Source organism: Anarhichas minor, unplaced genomic scaffold (assembly GCF_050575085.1).
Source record: "Anarhichas minor isolate MPS153535 unplaced genomic scaffold, ASM5057508v1 ptg000138l, whole genome shotgun sequence".
Taxonomy (NCBI): Eukaryota; Metazoa; Chordata; class Actinopteri; order Perciformes; family Anarhichadidae; genus Anarhichas; species Anarhichas minor.
Genome location: NW_027466584.1, coordinates 255001 through 272588, shown reverse-complemented (window position 1 = coordinate 272588; position 17588 = coordinate 255001). Strand labels below are relative to the sequence as shown.

Below are 17588 nucleotides of genomic sequence, written 5' to 3'. Positions count from 1 at the left end.
TTATTATATAATATATATATTATTATATGATATATATATTATTATATTATAGTGAATATTATTATATGATATATATATTATTATATGATATATATATTATTATATGATATATATATTATTATATGATATATATATTATTATATTATAGTGAATATTATTATATGATATATATATTATTATATGATATATATATTATTATATTATAGTGAATATTATTATATGATATATATATTATTATATGATATATATATTATTATATGATATATATATTATTATATTATAGTGAATATTATTGTATGATATATATATTATTATATGATATATACATTATTATATTATACAGAATATTATTACATGCTATATATATTATATGATATATATATTATTATGATATACATTATTATATTATAGTGAATATTATTATATTATACAGGATATTATTATACGATATATATATTATGATATGATATATATATTATGATATGATATATATATTATTATATTATGAGACTATAATAAGATGTCCTGACGTGTTTATCAAAGTGTTATTTTCTGCTTTTTTTCATGTTGGAATTAAGGTTAAATATTTAACTGTAAAGTAGTAACACGTGTTTGATACCTTAATGTGTTTGCATTAAATCATTCTGGGATGTTTGCTGACATTGATCGATGTGGCTCAGCCCTACAGAGAACATGTTCACCAGCTCCACTGCGTTAGCTGTATACATCGGTGCATGTGAGTCACAATAAGAAGTAGTGAATATGCGTCCCATGTTATAGGTTTATTGTAAATATATACTCAGTATTCATACCTGTACAAAGTCTGCTGGCCCATGCAAAACATTTGTATCAAAACTTTATTCAGTAGAACCAGTTGTGGAGTAACATAGCCATGCTTTTGTATTTAGTTGTTTAGGTTGTAACACACATCACCAGGTTTCCAGGCTTCCTTCTTTCATGCAGTTTTTACAATGAGCTGCACTTCTGCCTCTGCAACACACTTCCAACAAGAATCCCAGATCATGCTCAGTCATCAGCTGCTCACTTTGCTACAGAATAAAGGTTTATGATCATGACAGCAGGCATCACTTGTGTTGGAGGCGGAGCTATCCGTGACATTGAGGCACACTAATGGATTCTGAGGACTGGAAACACATTAAAGGGTCAGTTCAACCAATTCACTACAAACACCTTGTTTGCTTCCACTAGATTAGTGTTTAGACATGCAGTGATTTCTGCCTCTGACCCAAATATCATGAATGTGAAATGAATTCTGTTTGTGTTGCTCTAAACATCACACTATTACAAATATTGACTTTTTTGTAGAAACCAGTGTTCTCACAGACCTCACCGTTTCTATTGGAACCACCATCTTCCAGAGAAATCAAACCCATACAAGCTATCGACAGCGTGTTAGCTGGTGGTTCCAAAGCTGTGGGGCAGGACCCCGAGAGGGGACGCAGAACTACAGATGAATAAACCTGCATTGCATGACAGGTGACATTTTGTTTTTTTACAGCTTCTAAAGGGGAATCTGGCAACGACACTGTTAATATAAATCAACGCTTTCATTGCGAATGAACTAGATTCCATTCACCTCCAATGCACCGAGACAGAAGGAAGATAAAACCCAAACTGTCTACACGTGAGAAGAGGATCTTTGTAATTTGGGTGAACTAGATTTAAAGGAGCAGTGTGTAGGATTTAGTGACATCTAGTGGTGCAGTTGCAGATTGCAGCCAACTGAACACCCTCCGTTCACACGGGGCTCATTCTAAGCTAACGAGTAAGTTATGAATAAAAACAGTTATGGATACTATATTCAATTTCTATTATTGGCACCAATTCTTGCTTTTTGCTTCTAATTTTATCGCCATATAGTCTGTCTTGACTGCTGTAAACGTGTTTGTGTGAATATGCTACGCTCAGATAAAGTGATGTAAAGAGGTTTGGAGGGACAGGATGTGGGCGGGTCAAACAAACACGACTTTAAGCTAGGAGACCAGTGTTCCTGTCCCAAAGTGTTGTTGAGATATTTCAAAGTTACGTTACTGATGTTTGTGACGTGTTTTACTTACGTTACATCGTTTACGCACTTATTTTAGGCCCAAGCATGTTTTTTCGACTGCTTCATGGTAACAAAGTGGTGTAAAACGTGCACCATGACGAGCAGAACGACCTTAAAACAACGTGATATTTATGAGATCAGGTTCCCGACACACTGAACCTTTAAAGAGTAACTCTTTAAATCTGGTTTTTGCTGAACTCTAGTGTTTGAAGCTCTCGCTTGCTGCAGCGTAATGAGCTCAGAGGAGCAGAAGAGTTAAAGGTTTGAACTAACAGGTCAATAAAATGCTGTTAAATCACTAACAGCAGCTAAAAGAACAAAGTATAAAAAAGAGAATTCAGCATCACGACTCTAAGATGTCACGAATGCATCATCATCCAAAAACAACGAGCTTAAGCATCAAATATGACCGTTACAAATAAAACACTGAACGCTCCCCACCAACAGGGACATCAATGACCACCGGTCTCTGTATTTCAAAATAAAAGTCCATAAAGAACATCCGACATATATTGAGGCTACAATGCGGTTTTGTTTTTCGTTACATATCACAGCTCATCCTGTTGCTACCGTTTGCTTTCTGTCTCTAAACTTACGTTATGACGTCTTAACTGTTTTATTATAAACACACGAACCTCTTCAGTTAACTAGTTTAATGAAGCTTGAATGAAAGTGTGCGTGTTCTATTTATATAAAGCATCACTTCATTTGAGCTAAAAATGCTAAAATGAGTTAATTTAAAAAGATAAAAAAGAAAGAAAATGTGATTGCATGAGAAGACGGATGTTTGCTCACTTAGATGGAGGAGTGATGAAAACACACTATTAACGTATAACGCACCTAAACATCAAACAATGAAGACATCAGATGACACAGCTCATCACCGAGAGACTGAAGACGGAAACCAGAACGACGTCCAAACAAACACCAAACGAGCAGCAGAGGAGCCGATAGAACAGCATGCGAGCACAGAATGGAAACAGGTTTATTCAACGTGAACAGGAATGTCATCAGACTTCTGACTGAAAGAAGACACAAAAACTAAGAGGAAGGAATCACAAACCTGGAAGCAAAGTTTGTACCAACAAACCGCCTCGCTTCAGGACGAGTGTTTTAATCTCATGGGGGGGGGGGGGGGGGGGGTCTATCTCTACAGGAGCTCATTGATGCTATCAGTGCAGTCGTTCTGATCAACCGTCTCATCACAGCTGCACGCTGCCCGACTAAACACACAAGTATTCTTCATAAATACAAATAAAAGTACAAACAGACTTTGTTGATGATTTGTGAGCATCTATACGACCCGGACACCAGCTGGAGGAAAACAACAACAAAGGAAGTTGCTCGATAATTAGAATCTCCTGCCGGCTTTGGATCCCGGCTCGTGTTTCTTTAAGCAGACGTGACTTTTGTTCCTCTTCTGTCGGTTCTTGTGGTTTCTGTTCAGGAAGCTGCCGGGCTCACTCCACCTTGCTGTAGTCCTCCACGTGGCCCAGAACCTTCTTCCTCTGCCGGATCATGTGGAAGTAAAGCTGGGGGAAGACTGGGGGGGGGGGGGGGGGGGGGGTCAGTGAGTAATGAGAAATCATAATCACTTTAAAATGTTCTTTATTTAAATTAGAATAATCATGTAAAGTTGATCGTTCCCTCTAAGATTATAAATCATATCAATAATCAGCATCAACAAGCCTTCCTTCATGTTCACACCTGAACCATCAAGTGCTCTTCAGAAATGAGGAAATTACAAGAAGAAAAACTAAACTTTCTTTTCTTTGGTAAATGCAGTGAACTTCTGAATATTTGTATAGTTTTTTCTGGACGAACAACATCGTCTCTGCTTACGGGGAATGTAGGAGATCATGACGAGGATGAGGAAGCTGTAGTAGTCGAAGGAGAAGTTGTACTTGTTGGGCAGCGTGACGGAGTACAGACCCGTCTTCTGGACGAAGGGCAGCGCTGCGTAGATGGTCAGCAGCTCCCCGCTCACTCCCATGGGATACAGCGCGAAGAAAAAGGTGTACCTGCAGCAGAGGAACCAGGAATCATACTTCATTATTGTTCATCAGGTCTGAGTACAAACAGACAAACACTGAGGGAGACGGGATGGATGTGGAGTCAGGTTGTTACTGTTTGCATGCTGTGAACCGACCGGCCAGTAAAGAACATATATGCACACTTCTGCTTTACACAAACTGACGGAGGGGAAGAACACGGAGCTGCAGAACAAATGTTCTTATAAAATGTGCGTGGAGCAGAAGAGAAGACGTGTGTGCATCATCAGGTCAGGAGGACGTTGTCTAAATGTCTTATTCATCGATAGATCCTGATCCTGTGCTCCGTGCCTGTTGGTCTGTGTTCATTGTGCTCATTGTTCACTGAGCTGCACAGCCTCTTTATGTACCAACAGTTCTCTGAGTCTAAGCGAAGTGTTGCCAGAGGCAGCAACACCAGAGTTCAGTTTTTATCTCTTCAAAGAAAATATGATGAATGTTTGAGAATATGTTCAAGTAGGTTCAAGTAAACTAACTTTACTTACATGCACAACTTTCTCCCTAATATTCATGTTTGCATGCAGCCCTGAATCCTGTGATTAATCTGAAACGATGAAGACGCTCTACAGCTTCGTCCTTTACGTAACGTTCGTCTCCCTCCTCTTCCAGCTGCAGTCGTGTCGTCATCGCTCTGCAGGCTTAGCTAAACTGGGCTAAAACGCAAACACAGAGCCGACAGTAAACAAGCAAAGTGCAGTAAACCACTGACTGAGAGGCGTAATCTGAGTGCACTAAAAACCTGAACATCATCAGCATAACCACACACGTGTGAATCAGACAACACGACGTTCAGAATATTAGTGTGCATGTAAACACAGTCTGACAAATACTTTAAAGTGAAAGTTAAAAGGCTGCTCTCAGTGTTCAATCTCAAACCACAGAGTAGAGCTGCTGTGAAGAAGTGGAGCAAACAGCTGACACGAGTCACACGGCATCATATCACCGTGATGTCACATGATTAGAGCCAGAGCTCTGGAGACGCAGGAGATGAATCCCAACAGGCAGAGAGGTGGAGATCATTGATGCTGGCTACAGCATCATGCATCTGTATTAGATGAGTTGTTTTTAGCAGCGTGTAAAATAAGTCCAGAAATTTTAGTTTAAATCATTAAAAATAATGTGAAGAGGTTACAGTGTTGACGTTGTGTCAAAGACAGAGATATCTACTGACGTTAGCATGCTAACCAGCTAGCCCGCGGCCCGTTCTGTCTTGCAATACCACTTTTAACCTGGAGAGGTGATAGTGAGTCACTGTAGCGTCCAATCTGTCCTCAGTCCAACCAGACAACCTCTTCTGAAAAGTGAAGTCAAAGCTTCATGTGTTAAAGCTGCATTCTCTCTAGTGTCCACCAGGGGGCGACTCCTCTGGTTGTATAGAAGTCTATGAGAAAATGACTCTACTTCTCTCTTGATTTATTACCTCAGTAAACATTGTAAACATGAGTTTATGGTCTCAATCTCTAGTTTCAAGTCTTCTTCAATACAAATAAACGCCTTAAAGTAATTGAAGGCGTTACCTTTCACTACTTTCATAAACTCAATGATGAAAATACATCGTGAATATCATGAAACCATAACTTTAAATAAACAAATCATGAAGTCAACAGAACTAAGGCTCTACTTGTGCACCTGATATAATTCATGTATTCAGTAGCAGCTCTGAGTAAATCACGTTATTTAGCATCGACTTGTTTCCTCCATGTTGTCCAGCAGGTAGACTTTAGAGGTGAGCGCTCAGGTAGAGCTTCCTACCTCGCCCACTTGATGAGGTACGGCAGGTGGTTGAGGAGGCTGAAGGTGTAGAAGGAGTAGCGGATGATCTCCGTGACGGTCCAGGCCGTGACGAACAGCAGCACACTGTCCTCACTCTGCACCTGCAGAATGAAACCAAACACACAAGAAGGATGAGGAGGAGGAGGAGGAAGAGGAGGAGGAGACGGGCCGGCATGGCGCTGCAGGAGTTACTGTTCATGCTGGTTGTTTCACATCTGATCACACTGCAGGCAGACGGTCACCATCCTCAGGTGTTAGAATAAAACCGATGCAAAGATGAGAGAACGAGCGTCAAACAAGAGACACACGAAGAAGAAACATCCGTTATTCACTACAGAGTCATTCCTGCACGATGACAGCGAGACGTTACTCACACATGTACTGCTCCTCCATCTATCGACAGGGCAAACGGCACATCAGCACTTTACAACCCGCTTCACATCGAGTCCTTTAATGCGCTGTGATGTGATTTAAGAAGGTAGGAAACAGACGTGCTCGTACCTCCCTGACGCTGTGGGTGACGGCCCAGGTGAGGAAGACCCGGGACAAGACCTGGAACCCGGTCAGGACCACCGAGGACGGGACGATTCCTGAGACACGAGGAGGGACAGAGACTGAGACTCGGGACGGGTTTTATCCACACTGGTACTCTTATGGATTACTTATCGTCTTTCTGTTCATGGTCTACTTGCTGTCTGAAAAGACCACGAAGGAAATATAAAATATAAATCTGTTAAAAGAGGAAAGCAGGAAATGAACGCTGCTGCAGTGTCTTCAGCCGGCCAGCAGAGGACCAGAGAGCTGCATGTGTGTGTGTGTGTGTGTGTGTGTGTGTGTGTGTGTGTGTGTGTGTGTGTGTGTGTGTGTGTGTGTGTGGACAGCAGCTGCAGGGAGCCTCTGATAATCCCTCATTAATCTGAGATAATGAAGCGACACCACCGGAGCGAACAGATTCTGTTTGTTTGCACATATTTACATGTGAGATACAAATACATCATAATAATAATGATAACAATAATAATAATAATGATAATAAAGATAAATAATAATGATGAGAGCAATGATTTAAGAAACTAAACTCTGTTATCTGCTCACAATGAAGATCCTTTATTAAAGCTGTCGTGATCATTTATGATGTAAAACATCAAACAGTGAAACTTATTTCACTGGATTCATGAAAAACAATAATATTCCAAATATTTAACCTTCTGAACATCGTTTTAATTGATTCATTGTTGCTGGTTTAATGTTCTAAATGTGGCGTTTGCTGCTCTTCTTTGTCATATTACATGTAACATCTCTGGGTTTAGAGACCTCGGCCTCACATTTCATAAACTCAATGATGAAAACAATAATTAGTTTCATCACAAATACAGTAAAGAAATAATAAAAACATGAATTCATTCAACTCCTCAAACCAAATGACAGCGAGAGAACTCTGATTCTGTTTATGTTAAAGAAAATATACTTTGAGATCCTCTCAATAGTTATATATATATATATATATATATATATGTTAATCTTGCAAACCAGGGAAATGATACCAGTGACCTCAAAAAGTACAAAATAAAATACATGTTTTTGAGGTGTTGTGTTTATTATGGGCTGGTTTAATATCGATGCTGATGTTTCTGGTTCTCTGATCAGCTCTGCTCTGATTGGTCGACTCGTGTCTCTATAATGTCGATTGTTCTGCTTGTTGTGACGGTGATCTGATTGTTGATCTGTTGATGGTGTGCAGATCTTTTAACATTAATAAACGTATTGATGAAGACTCACCGACAGCACAGTGCAGAATCTGTGAAGAGGAAACACAACATCAGATTATTGTAACTCACAGAATTATTTATTACTGATGAACAACATATAAATGAAACTAGCTGGTTGTCACCGTCTCTTCATGTTCATTATGAATCTCATGACTTTATGACTGTATGAATTATTAAACCTGTGTGAGACAAACATTTTGTTTGTTTTCATGCTGCGTCACTTTAAATGTTGCCGCTGCAAGGAATTGTGGGTCGGCATCATCTCCTTTCCTTTCATAAAGGAAGGTCCAGTGTTTCCTATGCTAAAGGAGATAAGGAAAGGAAGCATTGAAGCACCTTTCCTCAGCTCTTATCATGGAGGACTCTTAGATCCTTCAGTGAGGAACCTTCACGAGCGTCTGGACAGAATAATAGAAACACCTCACGCTGCTCGGCATCGAGCAACACGTGAGAGGAAACTAGAAACTCTCTTCTATCTCTTTTTAACCCAGCAGTGGTCTTCATGCGTCTCATTGATTATCAGCCACTGTGGCTGTTTATTAGTGTGAAACCTCACAAAGAGTCATAATAAATATGCATCTGGTTCTGTGCCTTTAACTCCGTGTTGGAGACGACGCACCGAACACGCTGCAGATAAGAAGCCCCGTGACCCTGAACCCAACAACACGCTCCGACAGTACAGAAGACGTCACGAGGAGGAGAATTCATAAGGAGTTCATGAACCGCAGCGCTCGGACTATCCGACTACACTTCCATGACGACGGACCGATGTTTGTGTAGCAGCTTCATAAATAACACAGAATAACATGAGTGGGCTACAGTGACTCAATACTCAACACAATAAAGATCGTCTTTTATTTCCTTATCAGGAAATCCCAAATATCTGCTTATATATACACACTGTATATACACACTGTATATATATATACATAAGTATATAAGTATACGGCCCTTTGTGCTCATCTCACCTCCAGCAGAGCTCCAGTCTGAAAGAACTTCAGCGGCTTCTCGATGGAGTAGTAGAGCCCGTGATAGCTTCCTCTGGCCAGGTACGCTCTGACCAGACCCACCGCGATCACCAGCCACCTGGGGGGGGGGGGATACATCAGTGTCTTCATATCTTATCACACACACACACACACACACACACACACACACACACACACACACACACACACACACACACACACACACACACACACACACACACACACACACACACACACACACACTTATCAAATGAGTCCTTCGATACTGTGTAGCTCTAAATATTGTGCTTCAGAAGAGTTATGACGTATAAATGACAGAAGTTACCTCTTGAATTACGATTTCTTATGATTGATGAAGACATTTAATAACCAAAGATGATAGTAAAACTAAACAACAAATACTCCGTATTAAACCTGTATTCAGAAATCTATTTATTATTAATACTATTGAATATCTGCTGACACATAAAGCTAATGTGGATATATGTTTAATAACTGAACATTTACATCATGTTCAATAACTGAATCTCTCTAAACGAAGACTTTTCTGTTTCCTAATTTCTTGCACTGAAACTTTTATTCTTATCTTATTCTATTTAAACTTGTTTTCTTTTCTTTTCTTTTGATGTTTTATGTAAAGTCTTTTCAATCGCCTTGTTGAAATGTGATATATGTCATATTATTAAAAAATATTAGTTTTATTTTTCTGCAAATATTAACAACTGATAAGTCTGATAAGGGTTTCATAACATCTGATGTATTAAACACATATAATAATAATGCATAATGTGTAATGCAGTGAACCAGTTAGAATGAGCTCGTGCTCTTATCTCCTCTGAATGCAGACGCCACATCGGACGAGTGTGTGCGACACCCTAACACGTCCTCCAACACAAAGCAGTCCCTGTGAGGCCTCCACAATGTGACCCGACCGGTCACATTGTGTGCGAGCCAACAACGCCCACCGTCCTACCAACAGGGAGACGAGCGGGCAGTAAAGACACGCAGAGACTCGGGTCATGGTGCAACGCCGTCCTGCTTTTAAACATTTACAGCTCGTTATCTGAGCCGACTAACGAGGTTAAACACATACAACCGGCAACATTATCTCTACTCGACTTTTAACGATGTGAATAATCTCTGCTGTTTACTTACAGTGACCCAGAGCACTGCTTCTGCTCCTTCCATTCTACTGTGGATGCATTTCAGAAACATCAAATTCTTGCAAAAATAAATGTTTTTGTGTATTTGTTTCTGAGAGGAAAACATTCATGCTTTGGTTTAAAAATATATAAAAAATTCACATTTAATCTCCAAACATCCCACCAACAATATTCATGGTTCTAAGGTTCTTAACTAGAGCTGCAATTATCCTTTAGTTTAATTATTGATTCAAATGTTTTCAATTTACAGAGAAACTATGTTTATGAAATGTTTTTAAAAAGTTGCGTTTTTGTCCGACCAACTTCCAAAACTCCAAAAATGTCTATTAAATATAAATAAATTATATATATATATATGAGTCTGTTATGTTAATATTACAATGATAATAATGCAAAAAGCAACACATCTTCACATTTGAGGAGTCAGTTCGCTGACCTTTGACATTTTGTGCTATTTGTTTATTCATCAACTAATCTATTAATAGACTAATTACTTAAATGTTAGTCCTAACTTTACTCTGATTGATTTTCATGTTATAATAAAACATATTTGTTTTCCTCTCCCTGCAATTTTTTTCCATTGTTATCTCTGCATCATTTGATTAATTTATTATATTTATATTTTATTTTTATGATGAATTAAACTCAAATCCAGTCGTTGTCCTGCAAAACATAATATGACCATGCAAGTTTAAAAACACACACTTTCTGGTTGAACAATAAACCATCCGTCTTATTATTTATGTATTGTATTGTATTTTATTGTAGTCACGTGGTTTCGTTGCTCGTCTAACGTTAATCTGTATTAGCCGTTGCACGTATGGGGGACGTTTTTAACCGCTGCACACCTTTACTAGCAGTGTTTCCAAAGATAAATACCTACAATGTGCAGATTAAAAATAACACTGTAACATTACAAAGAAGGAAATAATGCTCCCATTAATTACAGCTGTATTGCTCAACAGCACGCGCGCGCACACACACACACACTGAACCACGCGCTACATACCCCGCTGTCATAACAACGTTGTAGATGACCAGGTAGGCCGTTGCCAGAGCACCGGGTCCCTTCTTCTTCTTCGCGGCCACATCGCCGTGCGCCGTCTTGCTGGTCCCCGGACCAGCTGCCGACATGACTGTAACACCTTCAACACGGTCCTTTAGGCCCTGGACGACAGCGGCTGTCAGGTTCACCGAAGTCCGGAAACGAAGAAGAAAGGGAGCCCGGAAGTGTGGTCCTGAAAGCGAGAGGAACACCTCCTCCGTACTTCCGCCTTCGCTTTAAGACGCTCTCGCTTAAACGTCACCTTAAAAAGTGAGTACTCGCAATGTGTGGCTGTATTTATAAAACAAATTTTAAAAAATAAAACATATATAAATATATATATATTTAGTAAAATAATTTAGTAAAATCAACAAATACAAATAAAACATAAAAGCAACGACATCACATAAAAGCCAGTCTGTACAAATGTGTTTTAAGAAGTGATTTAAAACAGATTACTGATTCTGCAATTTATTTGTTTAGAACATTTATTTTTGGGTGAATTAGATTACGCTGATCTGTCCCTGGGTGTCCACAGACTGGAATAGGACCACAGACTGTTTGGGACTAATAGAAAATGAATTATCTTGAGCTAACGTTGTACTATTTGTTGGTTCCTCTGGTTGAAGTCAGGAAACGAAGAAGAAAGGCCCGGAAGTGTGGTCCTGAAAGTGAGAGAAGCGACTGCTCCGTACTTCCGCCTTCGCTTTAAGACGCTCTCGCTCAAACGTCACCTTAACAATTTGGTCCTCGCAATGTGCGGCTGTATTTATTCATTTATTTGTTTCAGACCTTTTATCTTTGAGTGAATTAAATGAATTTGATCCGTCCCTGTGTATCCACAGACTGGATGGATCAGGACCACAGACTGTTTAGGACTAATAGTAAATGAGTTATCTTGAGCTAACGTTATATCTTTGTTGGTTCCTCTAGTTGCATCAGACGCTCTTCGAAAAGCGCGCCCCCTATTTGCGCGTTCCAGACTACATAAACGCTGCAATAGGGGCTTCCCAACTGGGTAGCACGATTTTTAAAAAAAATTTTCATTATATTATACTACCCAAAAAATAAAGACATTCTAATAAATCCATAATATATATTCTTCAGCCAAGTTTTTAAAGTAATGCATGTCCTTTTTTTGAGTCATATTGTTTATTCTGTGATTATTTCGTTTCATATTACTTTGATTTTCTGTTGGGTAGCCTACTCATGTAAACTCCCAAAATAATATAATTATAATTAAATGTATGTATTTAACAGGAGTAACATAAATATGCATGATGGACATAATTAAAGAAATCTTTAACGCGCACATTCCTCTTTTCCCCACTAAGTGTCAGTGTTTCACTAGTGTCCTTTGTGTGAACACAGGTGTTTAATAAAGTGCCAAGTATTTTACGTATTTTTTAAGGAATTTATGTCAAAGTGCTTTACTTTCAATAGTATAAATAAAACACGTATTAATCGCACTAAACGTATTCATAAAGCACCTTTTGCTAACTGCCCTCTATTGGGCTTTAATAATTCTGTTCAGGCACTAATCAAGACAGCCAAATTTTCCCGGAAGAGCAACTGGTGCGAGTTTAAAGCTAATGGACAAGGAAGAGACATTTGTTTAGGTTTTAGTCTCTTAATCACACACATAACGGTACTTCTTCTTTTGTCACGTAGTCCGGCTGCTTGTTGACTCGTCAGTATGCCTTTGTTCGCCCAAAATCCTTTTGACCAAGATGTCGGTGAGTTTTCGGTGGTTGTTTTCAGTATTTTAACGAAGCTAACGTGCTAACGTCGAGCTAACGAAAGGGCCAACAACACTCGAAGCTAACGTTAGCTTAGCTTCTTTTAGTTCGCTGCTAGCGTTGTAACTTTGAGTCTGATAACGTTAAACCGTGACTGGCTAACGTCAGTTAAATCTGTCACATTGGTTATAAAGGTCTATTAGTTGTATATGTTTTATGTTACCGAGGGATTAAGACACTTAACGATCATTTTACAATCTCTATCTAACGTTATATGGAGATTATTTTCGATTTCGCGACTAATTTAGAGAGAGAGACACAGACATATAGAGAGAGAGAGACAGAGACTGACAGACGGAGACATAGACAGAGAGACTGACAGAGAATCCGACAGACAGTCAGAGAGACAGACAGCAAGTTAGACACACACAGAGAGAGAGAGAGAGAGAGACAGTGTCATACTGTAACATTATTCGTTTCTTAATTGTGTTTATTGATACATTTTTACAGATGAATAACATTTTGTCTGAGAAGTCAGTTCAGTTTAGAATAACTAATGTTAAACTAGAATTTGATAGTTTTGCTTTTCACTTAAATGTTTAATCAAATATCAGAAGGACAGCTGGAATTATTTGACATGGATTGATGGGTTTGCCAGATGACAGAAAATTGATTTGCAGCTATTTTTATCAAAATTAGCAAAAGTGCCAAATATTCTCTAGTTCAAGATGTTTTTCCTCGTCTTTTGTGATAGTTGAGTGAATATGAAGCTTGTGGACTGTTAAACAAAAGCAGGCACTTTAATTAAAGATGTTACTTTGGGCTTTACGTATTTAAAATTGTATTGATCAAACAATAAATTAAGAGAAATAATCTGCAAATGAATGATTGATGAAAATAATCTTTAGTTTACCTCTCCACTCAGAATGTTTGACAATAATTCTTCTATTTAAATGAACCAACTAGTAGCTTCAGCTTTAATTGAGACTCATTACTACTGTTAGTCCGTTTGATTATGAAGTGTTGGTATGTATGTATGTATAATATGTCTTTCCTCTTATAGTCACAGTCGGATGTAAAACACATGCAAACTACCGATGTCATCACTCTTATCTGTCTCTGACTCACAGACAACCGTTCTCTGTCTCACTTTACTGAGTCTGAGTGTTCGTTACAGAGTTACTATGAGCTGGAAATGTGCTTTTAAATGACTTCCTGTTAACGTGTTCCAGCAGACGGAAACCTCCTTCACTACCATCATAAACATCTATATACGTTCATAGAATATGACATAACTAAAGGAAAAAGAGGCAAATATTGTACCATTTAATGAGTGCAGCTGTTTAGGCCATCACCTACTAAACTGATCACGAACTAAAATACTTAACATCTGGACTCAACAGCTCACTTTGGATTCTTACACAAACAAACTCTTCTAGAACTCTCAGCATTTCTTTAACCTTCTGGTACATTAGATCTAAACTGTGTCGGTTCAGCGCTCGCTGTTCATTACGGTAACACTCGCCCACTGCAGTCAGCACAGAGACAGACAGACTGACAGTAAGACAGACCGATAGTAAGAGAGACAGACAGACAGACAGACACTCGCCCACTGCGGTGGGCACAGCCGTGATGCCAGTGAGGATGATTGTTCTCACTGGACCTTCTGCTCTGTGTGTCTGTCTGTCACATTTCAGAGAAGTCCACCAATGAAACCAACACAGCAGACGACTGGGGGATCATCATGGACATCTGTGACAAGATCGGAACGACACCCAATGGGTGAGATATCATGACCTGCACAGGAGCATCTCTGGTCTAAAGGACAGTTTGTTGCGGCGTTATCTCTGAGTTCTTCTCTGTTCTCTTGTGTTTCAGAGCAAAGGACAGCTTGAGATCCATCATGAAGAGAGTCAACCACAAAGTGCCTCACGTTGCCATGCAGGCCCTCAATGTGAGCGTGTTTCTCTGCTTTCATGTCACCAGATCCACCCACACATTCATTAAAACAGTAACGAGAAACCAAGATGATGAGACAAATATCCAGTCGGTATTATTAAGTTGTTCGGCTTCATTAACTGGGACAATATTAAAACCTGTTGAACCCTAGCCCTATTTTTTAGGCCTCTGCTGGACAATTGCATACCCGTACTAAAAAGAGTCTATCTCTGCAAACACAAGGTCTATTTGAATAATGTTGGTGTTATGATAAAGGGAACACTTGTGAGATTTGTTCAGATGTGTAAATATCAGTGTATACGTTACTGGTTAAGAGTAAATGAAGATGGCACACAGCTCAAATTGAAAAGTTTCAGGTTCGCCTGAAAAAAAAGCATTTTTATTGTTATTATTTCTTTGGAATGATGCAGCTGCAGGTTTAAACCTCTCCCAAATCATAGCACAACATGTGAACAGTCTCTCTGCAAAGGTTCACTTTGATAAAGTGAAGCAGAACAAAGTTAGAGAGGTGTAAGTACAGAGAGGTCAGGCAAGGTCACCAAAATGGTCATTTTGGAACCATCTGTTCCATTTTAATTTGATATGCTATATAACTATATATTTCACTTGTTTTATCACTAATGGTGTTCAAAACATCCAAATACAGCAGTTTGGCTTCATCTTGAGAGCCAGGGTCCTCTCTGAGCCCTCTCTGTGTGTCTCTGCGTACAGGATTTATTTTAGATTCCAGTCCTCTGTGTACGCAGGGCTCTATCTCAGCAGCCCATTGGTCGATTTCAATGAATGACCCCTCTTTCAACGCGTTGGAGCCAATATAATTGAGCTAGAGCCATGTGGAAAAGATTGACAGCACGGTTAGCCAGTCAGAATCAACAAAGCGCCGTCTCTCATGAAGAGTAAAATCCGATACGCCGAAAGTCAAACCCTACCCCCTGCTCCCCTGGTTTAGATTACACCCCCTGTATTCACGGAAACAGATTTATGACAAACAGGACATCCGCTGAACAGATATCTGAGTGAAAACCCCGGGATTTTACGCTTTGTCTTCAAGAAAACGGCGAAAGGTGAGGCGCGTTTCTGATAATAATCGATAAAGCGGTTTGTGTTTCTGGTGTTTGTCCGGAATCTGTGTAGAATTGGCTTTCTGGCATCTCGGTTTCCTTTGTTAGCATGCAGCTTTCTCTCGGCAGCTCCTACCGGAGTGCGGATACGGCTCACTCGTGGCGAAATATGAATATGATATTTTGGTCATTTTATAGTTGGTTATATCTGCAGTTGATCTGCAGTTGATCTCGTTTCTATTGTTGAAGCTTCAGTCTGTCTGAGTCATCATGAGCCAATGCTGTCACGTGACCTGCTTTATATTTAGACATCCGTGTTCACTCACATCATTAGAGCTCTTCTGTCATTAATATCGTTCATAATTACAAAAGCTTCACCTTCTATTAACGCCTTCTTTGTTTTAATTCATTTATGTGAGTGGTAGAAAGTAAATCCTCATTTTTCCTTCACAATACCAGCTGTTTAATCTCTTTTTTCCTTTATAATACCAGCTGTTTAATCTCTTTTTCTTTTTTCTTACAGTTGCTCGGTGCTTGTGTGTCGAACTGCGGCAGAATATTCCACTTGGAAATCTGCTCACGGGAGTTTGCCAGTGAAGTACGGAGCGTTGTGAGCAGAGTATGTGGACTTTATTATTGCTACTTTATAACCATGTTTGTTTGTCATCTCTTTGTACACTCACGACTACGATCACTGTCGCACTCTGGAGAAGGTTAAAGGAGCAGTGTGTGAGAGTTAGTGACATCTAGTGGTGAGGTTGTATATTGCAACTGACTAAATACCCTCAGCTCACTCCTCCAGAACTACGGTGGCCTACGAGTAGAGAGTTATCTTTAGGATTTAATTATTACTAGGAGCTACTCTTATCAATACTCTGCTCTTCTACATGAATACATAGTTGTATTTAATTAGGTTTCACTTTTGTTTACATGTTCACAGATGTTTTGATAAAGTATTGGCTTTTTACTCGCAGATATTTGATTGCACGTATATTAACGAGCGTAGTTATGGAGCACCGGGGCTGTAGCACCTAGAGCCAGTGTCTGTTAGTGTTTGTCCATTCTGGGCTGCCGTAGAAACATGGCGGACTCCTAAAGACGACCCACTCCATATAAAGATATAAATTACTTTTCTAAGCCAAATAAAACATAAGGATTCTTAGTTTCTGGTGATTATACACTGATTAAAACATCGTTATGAATATTATATTTAATATCTACCATTAAACCCCCCCTACATGTGACACACTGTTCCTCTAACTGAGGTGTCCCAGATAGACTCATGACTCTGTCCTCTGCAGGCCCACCCTAAGGTGTGTGAGAAGCTGAAGGCTCTGATGGTGGAGTGGGCAGAAGGCTTCCAGAAGGATCCACAGCTCAGCCTGATCGGCGCCACTATCAAGTCTCTGAAGGAGGAGGGCGTCAGCTTCCCCACCGCGTCCTCACAGGTACGGTTACATCATCCACAACGGGAGGATTTTTAAGGAACATAAAAAAAAAAAAAAAGTCCCTTTCACACATGCAGCTGATCCCTGAAATGCTCTCGCAAGCTTGTCGGATATTAAATTACATCATAAGAACATTTACATTGATTATGAAAGCAGCTCTTCGCCTGCCATGTTCCTAAAAATAAGAGACGTCTGACCTTCTTCTTCTTCTGTGGAGTTTTTACGGCGGTTGGCACTTGTAGTCCGTGTGTGAAGGTTAAACCCAGTAGTTTACCGAGAACTTTGTGTGAAAGGGGAAATAAATCACCAGTTTAGAAGCATCCTAAGTTGATTTAATGAGATAAAGACTAACCACAGACTGTCTATATAAGAAGTGGACGTAGTCATCATGAGGTCACTCGTTGCTTTGTGGATGTTTTGAAGCCTCGAGTTCAGCAATTCGGCCGTCACCATCTTGTTTTTTTTGCAACCAGTGAACAGGAAGTGACCATATTTGGACTGAGGAGGAGTGACGTAGAGACGT

At 39.5% G+C, this 17588-nt stretch overlaps 2 protein-coding genes across 4 annotated transcripts in view; one reads left to right on the top strand and one right to left on the bottom strand.

Annotated features, from left to right (window-relative positions):
- Positions 1-3037: 3037 nt before the first annotated feature.
- Positions 3038-11029, bottom strand: hacd2 (3-hydroxyacyl-CoA dehydratase 2). Its single transcript, XM_076085093.1, has 7 exons — positions 10823-11029; positions 8630-8747; positions 7672-7690; positions 6394-6482; positions 5872-5993; positions 3911-4089; positions 3038-3611 (listed from the first exon to the last, which is right to left on the bottom strand). Exons 1-7 carry the CDS (start codon positions 10945-10947, stop codon positions 3529-3531), a joined length of 735 nt encoding a protein of 244 aa, XP_075941208.1. The 5' UTR covers positions 10948-11029; the 3' UTR covers positions 3038-3528.
- A 1386-nt stretch (positions 11030-12415) lies between these two features.
- The window catches only part of stam2 (signal transducing adaptor molecule (SH3 domain and ITAM motif) 2), a 15104-nt gene continuing 9931 nt past the window's right edge, over positions 12416-17588 (top strand). For all 3 annotated transcript variants that reach the window (XR_012952081.1, XR_012952082.1, XM_076085084.1), the window contains exons 1-5: positions 12416-12594; positions 14295-14379; positions 14476-14551; positions 16141-16236; positions 16919-17065. Coding sequence is in view for 1 of the 3 variants with exons in the window: in XM_076085084.1 (XP_075941199.1) it covers positions 12555-12594; positions 14295-14379; positions 14476-14551; positions 16141-16236; positions 16919-17065 (444 nt within the window). In the remaining 2 variants the exon portion in view is untranslated. The remainder of the gene's footprint in view (positions 12595-14294; positions 14380-14475; positions 14552-16140; positions 16237-16918; positions 17066-17588) is intronic.